The sequence below is a fragment of the Pempheris klunzingeri genome, chromosome 20 (assembly GCF_042242105.1).
Source record: "Pempheris klunzingeri isolate RE-2024b chromosome 20, fPemKlu1.hap1, whole genome shotgun sequence".
Taxonomy (NCBI): domain Eukaryota; kingdom Metazoa; phylum Chordata; class Actinopteri; order Acropomatiformes; family Pempheridae; genus Pempheris; species Pempheris klunzingeri.
Genome location: NC_092031.1, coordinates 11,915,611 through 11,922,620, shown reverse-complemented (window position 1 = coordinate 11,922,620; position 7,010 = coordinate 11,915,611). Strand labels below are relative to the sequence as shown.

The 7,010-nt window shown below is 43.0% G+C and overlaps 1 protein-coding gene across 1 annotated transcript; it reads left to right on the top strand.

Moving 5' to 3' along the window:
- Positions 1–971: 971 nt before the first annotated feature.
- Positions 972–5,340, top strand: aldoab (aldolase a, fructose-bisphosphate, b). Its single transcript, XM_070851361.1, has 7 exons — positions 972–1,061; positions 2,261–2,379; positions 3,086–3,352; positions 3,450–3,610; positions 4,328–4,586; positions 4,764–4,963; positions 5,138–5,340. The coding sequence occupies exons 2-7, from the start codon at positions 2,268–2,270 to the stop codon at positions 5,228–5,230; spliced, it is 1,092 nt and encodes a 363-aa protein (XP_070707462.1). The 5' UTR covers positions 972–1,061; positions 2,261–2,267; the 3' UTR covers positions 5,231–5,340.
- Positions 5,341–7,010: the final 1,670 nt, after the last annotated feature.

Genomic DNA, 7,010 nt, shown 5'->3' with positions numbered 1-7,010 from the left:
CTGCCTGCCTCATAGATGATAGAGGACCTGCACATTGGCTCATCCAGCCCACAGCGTCTCTTCAGGAAGTGAACATCATTTACTGCTACTGCTCACAAGTGATAAAATATTCTAGTATTGTGTCAGCACCAAAACCTGATGCTGTGGCCATTTATATAGTGCATGTTTGACACCCTTTCAAATTTGTGTTTTCTATTTGAGTGAGTGAGATAGAGAGTGAGTAGATAAAACCTACATAAAGTGCTGCAACTTGACTATGTGCATGTGCAACCTTTGCCAGGCTCACCAGTTGACCCTTTCTTGCCGAGCAAAGATGATCGAGAAAGGTCACAAAAGGTCAAGGATCAGTGCGCTGTGTTGCTGTGTCTGGATTATATTTCTAAGGGCAGGTTAGCAATGTTGTCACATGCTCTCAGAGCATCTGTGTGTGTGTGTGTGTGTGTGTGTGTGTGTGTGTGTGTGTGTGTGTGTGTGTGTGCTATTAGTACATGCTGCTGATAGCCCAAAGTTATCTTCCTACACATAACCTTTCAAATGACCTCTGGGTGTCGTGATGATTAAAGTAACTGAATTAGAATAGTGAATGAAATCTAGACTTTTATTCATTACATAGTAGAGTCATAAAAGGATGTACAGGGTGCAGAGATGTCCTGGGAAGATGCATAACTCTGTTTTATGGAGGATGTGGGGAACAATGACATCAAAATGTCAATCTTTATCAAATATTTCTGGGTAATATTTTCTGTACTATTTGTAATATACCCTCATACAGCATCTCTTTCCTCTCTCTACCTCCCACCCTAACTGTCCCTAACTGTCATTTTCTCTGCCATTCACTCTTTGCCCTTTCACTGGCCACTCACGACCATGTTACTCCAGTCCCAGTCGCTCTGAATGTCACGAGCCATCTCTGGTTGCGTCCTGTTCTTTTTATAGCCGAGCAGCTGAAATGTGAGGGGTCACAATGGGAGGATAAATACAAGGGCCAGCAGGCTGGAGGGGTGTCGCAGACGAAGGCCGGATCTTCTCCCTCCCTCTCAGCTCTCCTCCTAACCTCGAAGGTAAAAGAGCAGAAAATGCAACTGACAACTACGAGATTATTGCTTTTTTTTAGTTGACTGTTTATGCTACCTGTTGAATACTTTGTTGTTACATAGCATAAGGAGCATGACCTCATATAAGAGAGACGTAATATTTCGCCTATTCTTATAGCTGAAACAAGTTAAGTGACTTTAACATTTCAACCCACAGACGCATGTCCTGTTAGTGACCTCTGATACACTAAAACAAACTGAGACACCTCTGAGTTTACAATACCACATTCACTATTCACTAATGAATTGCTTAAAGTATTGCATGACAGTTCCCCCTTGTTTACACAAATGACATAAGTTGATACCATTATTGATAAGTAATGATTTTTGCTACGTCTACATCTGATGAAAAGTTTCCACTGCATTGTTTCTGCGTGATCAGTGGTGACTCATTCATTTGACTGAGCTATTGCATAAAAACTGTCTAAATTTGTCCAGGCTGTGTGGTAACTAATCAGCCTGTACAGTGTGTAATGTCTGAACAGTGAGTGTGAAGCTACACACTTATATTACTGTCTTCTTGCTGAGCCATAATGCTTCAATTGCATTACAGTAGTACACTGATTATATTTAGTCCAGCCTATTGATAGTGGAGGGCGTGTGGGATAGAAGAGTAGGGATAAGGAATGGGAAGGGAGGGGGCAGTGAGGGGGAAGGGAAAGGTCAGGGATAAGAGGCTAGAAAGTGCAATAGGTCCCCTACATGCTTGTCAGGATTTTTCAAGGGTGGTCGGATACATGATGGGTGGGGCAGAGGAGGGTGGAGGGCTCTCTGACACTGGATCCACTGCGCCACTGCACATTGTGCCTGGGGAATAGTATGTAACCCCAGCACATAAAGTGCCTTATGGTACTGGAGCAGTTAGAGCTGCAACGACCGCTGTCACACGGTTGGGGCGCAGGCTGTTACTCAAAAAGACAAACAGGAAAATGTCAAACACTTGTTTCACCACTTCCGTCACATAGCCAACCAAGTGTTCTGTCATTCTTACAAGCATTTCCCATGCATTCACAAGTAGAAACCACGACCGCAAATGCCTGGGTTTGCAGCTTGAGTTTTGCTGAACCATACTTCATAACTGCATAACTTCAGTCCTATGTCTTCCCTAATAACCAACAAAATATTTCCTTATCATCTCATCCTTTCTCTTACTCTTCTCCCCCTAGAGTCAGGATGCCTCACGCATACCCATTCCTCTCTCCTGAGCAGAAGAAGGAGCTCAGCGATATTGCTCAGAGGATCGTCGCTCCCGGCAAGGGAATCCTCGCCGCAGACGAGTCCACTGGTAAAGAATTTCAGGAACACTTATTTTGTTTTTATAGTGAAAAAAGACATTTAGAATGATCGAAATCATCTGAAAAGGAAGTGTAATTGACTGACTAATGAAAATGTCTGAAACTGAAACAGTCTGTAACCACACCACAAAGCAGGCATATGTATATGTGATAAGGAAGTTATTCTGCGTGAGAGACAGAGCGGCTGAGTTGAGTCAGTTTCTACTTTGGGTGTCTTTAAAATGAGGGCATGGCAGCAATGTCTCCAACTAAAATATGTACATATATTTCAGTGTCTCCCTGGGAATAATTACTTTGGATATAAAGTACAGTTTTCAAAATATGACTTTCCAAAAAAATGGTCTCTTGGCTCAAAATGCCCCCCATGAGGGTTACGTTGAGGTCAGGGAGAGAGTTGCACCACATGGGCGTAAACTGTACCATTGATTATGCTGAACATTTTCACCACATACAGCCTAATGCCATATCATACAATAGACACAATCAATACCAAATTACTTCTTAAAGGTTTTACTGAAACATAAAATTTACAACTTCAAAGGCTGATTTTCTTCAACAAGGCCTATTTAAAATTTCCAGTACAGTAATCATGACCACAGCTACATTATGATCATTACATCATTATGACATTACATTTCTAAGAACTAAGCTGGAAATTTTCTGAAAACATCTATCTCATGTCTCCACAACCCGTAGGCAGCGTGGCCAAGCGCTTCCAGAGCATCAATGCTGAGAACACTGAGGAGAACAGGAGGCTGTACCGCCAGCTCCTCTTCACCGCTGATGACCGCATCAACCCTTGCATTGGTGGCGTCATCCTCTTCCATGAGACTATGTACCAGAAGAGCGACGACGGCAAGCCCTTCCCCCAGTACCTCAAGGAAAGAGGCATGGTGGTGGGCATCAAGGTCGACAAAGGTGTTGTCCCCCTTGCCGGAACCAATGGCGAGACTACCACCCAGGGTAAGCAAACAGCAGGTGTAGACACAGAGAGCAAGGCGCCGTCATTTTTCAATACCTTTGTTTAACTTATCTGGTGTGTCTTTTCCCTGTTTCACAGGTCTTGATGGACTGTATGAGCGCTGCGCCCAGTACAAGAAGGATGGGGCAGACTTTGCCAAGTGGCGCTGTGTGCTGAAGATCACCCCCACCACTCCCTCAAAACTGGCCATCATGGAGAACGCCAATGTCCTGGCTCGCTATGCCAGCATCTGCCAGATGGTAAGATACAACAGATAGATGCTGAGACCAGTCTTGACTGGTTTTTCACATGATTTTACAATCCTCATGGTAAGAACAGATCGATGCACATGAGGCCTTTTTAACAGTCTGCGTTATTTAAAACACACAGATGTCAGTTCAAATAACAACTGGATCACATCGAAGGCCCAAAAGCTATATCATATGCACTCACCATCATGAAAGAAGTAGCATTGTTGCTGGTTTTTGTGACATGACCTACACTGATATTTGTCATTTACTTCCTTTGTCTGATTGGAACTGATATTATCAACGATTTACAGCTCAGAACATTTTTCTGAGAAATGTTCTAAAATGTTGGCATAGCAATTCCAGTATAGACTGAATCTAATGATGCCAATTCACTATGGAATTCAATTAGGCCTCTTTTTTATCAATAAAGAAATCCTATTGACACTATTGATGTTTCTACTGTAAGATGAAGGACAAAGTAGCCGTTTTAATCTCTGATGAAAATAGTCTCTAATACTGGACTAGACTCAAAACATTTACATTTATAAAGGAAAATAGATTTATAAATAAAATAAAACCTCGTCAAAATGTACCCAGTTTAGCAACCACTGAAACAATAATATACTACAAATACCGTAAATGTTATTTTTATTGCCAGTGACAATAATAAAGCGCCTGTTGTTGTGACACAGTAATTTTGACTCTTTTTGTCTCTGTCTTCCTCAGCACGGCATCGTCCCCATCGTGGAGCCTGAGATTCTCCCTGACGGTGACCATGACCTGAAGCGCTGCCAGTACATTACTGAGAAAGTTCTGGCTGCCGTCTACAAGGCCCTGTCCGACCACCATGTGTACCTGGAGGGCACCCTGCTCAAGCCCAACATGGTGACTGCCGGGCACTCCTGCTCACACAAGTACAGCAACCAGGAGATTGCCATGTCAACTGTTACCGCCCTGCGCCGCACTGTACCCCCTGCTGTCCCTGGTGAGCTGCATGCACACACTTATTGACAGGGACACTTTTGCAAACTTTGAAGATGCTAAAATTTTACAAAATATTGCTTGCTTCCATAAAAACTGAATTTGTGATTGAATTGTCTACATGCCATTCACTCAAAGGTCTGGAGAAGTGCATTGCAACATAATTGCTCTTCCTGTTCAGGCATTACCTTCCTGTCTGGTGGCCAGAGTGAGGAGGAGGCTTCCATCAATCTGAATGCCATGAACCAGTGCCCTCTGCACAGGCCCTGGGCCCTGACCTTCTCATACGGCCGCGCCCTGCAGGCCTCTGCCCTCAAAGCTTGGGGTGGCAAGAAGGAGAATGGCAAGGCATGCCAGGACGAGTTCATCAAGAGAGCTCTGGTACGTGCAAATATAGATAAGAATTGAGTTAATGTGAAAAAGTTAAAGTACATTAATATATGTGAAGTACTACACAGATTTATACAGTATAATCTTTTCAGAGAACTGTATGGATTGTAGCATCACACTTCAGTACTGTGTATTCAACAATACTGTCCTTTTTTCCTCTTACAGGCTAACAACCTGGCTTGCCAGGGCAAATATGTTACCTCTGGAGAAAGCGCTGCCGGTGGAGAGTCACTGTTTGTGGCTAACCACGCTTACTAAGCATGGAATTCCCTTTCCACCGTCTTCCCACCATTATTACGTCTCCACGGACAAGGTCATGTCCTCACAAATACCGTCTGACAGCACTTTTACAACATCTTTGTAGAAAACGACAGAGAAAGATGGAAGAAAACTTTCCTTTGGGCTGCAAGGAGATTCTGAAAACATGTTCTGCCTCCATTCCCTTACATTTTATTTTTAAACACCTTTTTACAGATGAAGATTCCCACACTGTTTTTACACCACTTGTACTAATTTCCTTGGTCTGATTCCACCAAGTACAGTATGTGATTTATACTGGTACCATGGAATAAAATATTTACCCTCACATGCTGCTGTACTTCTTGAGTGTTTACACAACATTGTTTTAAGGCCATATGCAAACAGTAAGAAACAGGAGCTACTAGATTGACAGGTAACGTTATAGAGTCTCTGACGTTACTAGCAAAAGGAAACTATAAAAACCTTTTTTTGTAATGAATGTGTTACTTCACTTAAGGGTAAGGTACTTCTTGGACTTCATATGAAAGTTGAATCACAGCAGTTGTCCTAAATGGGTTGATACAGGTTTCCTGTTGGCAAGTATTCACTTGCAAATAATAATGACAGAGTAAATAAATATTCTTCCCATTACAACCTGACCTGAACAAGTAAAGTCTTTTGCTAAAATTACTTTTGAAAAGCCGATTTGTTAAAATAATATGCTAAACTGTGCTAGAAAAAATGGTCTATCTCGGGTTAGTTGGTGCGAACTTTTGCAACAGCTTGGTCCAGATTGAAGTAACTGTAGCTGCTACATTTGACTGTTCAGTGGATTGGTATTGAATTTTATACACATTCTAAACATTATCTACAAATCACAGAGGATGAATCACAATGGAGCTTTAGTTAGTGATCCCTTATCTTTTCATTCATCTCCAACCACAGTTGAAAATTTCCACCAACACTTAGCATTAGCTAGGTCTCTCGAGCCAATGATGCTACACATTTGGACGTTGAAAAAAGGACCCAAGAGCAGCACAGTTGATGAAAGAGCAGATGACTATCTAGGTGGTAGATGGGAGGCAACAGAACCAGAGAGGGACAGGCTAGACTCGTAGTCAAATCCAGAACCAGGGTCGGCAACAGGCAGGCAGACAGGGAAGCAGAAGAACCCAAATGGAGTTGTGGTACAAGCTGGTCTTTGCCTTGTAGGCTCTTGTTCAGTGTGTTAAGGTGATCAGTGAGATCCACTAAAAATGCCAACCAGAGAGGGTCACTGAGCTCATGAAGAGGTCCTTCTCTCTTCAAAACTGGTCCATTTCTGATCTCAGGGAATAAAACCGCTGCAGCACAGAGCCACGACTTAGCCAGCGCACATGAGGATGGTAGAGCAGCCCCAGAACCAGCATCAGAGAGGGAAGTTTGAAATAGTCTGTGCTAGAGCCCTGGTGCTCGAATCAACAGCCTTACCTCCACTTTCTTGCCCATCAGCAGACACCGTAGAGGCCAGTCCTTTACGCTCCACACAGCTGTCCAATTTAAGTCCCATCATGCACACTGCACCTGGCACAGCTTCAAAAACATCCTCACCCGTCGTGGTGCTCTTTAGACTGCTAAGCTCTAGCAGCTCCTCCGTAATGCAAAAGTGATCTTCATTAGTTATTAGCTGTGCTCTCATCGCACACCGCGTCTGAAACTTTCTACACTCACATGCTCTCTTACTTTTCTCTAATTCTGCCATTTTGCATCACCTGTAGCAAATTTCTTCTTCTATTACTCAATTTATAGAGAAGCTGCC

Bases quoted from the DNA above. Each gene is read 5' to 3' on its own strand.
- aldoab (XM_070851361.1), top strand. From the start codon at position 2,268: ATGCCTCACGCATACCCATTCCTCTCTCCTGAGCAGAAGAAGGAGCTC. The intron at 4,587-4,763 runs GTGAGCTGCATG...CTTCCTGTTCAG, and splicing joins TGTACCCCCTGCTGTCCCTG to GCATTACCTTCCTGTCTGGT. The intron at 4,964-5,137 runs GTACGTGCAAAT...TTCCTCTTACAG, and splicing joins AGTTCATCAAGAGAGCTCTG to GCTAACAACCTGGCTTGCCA.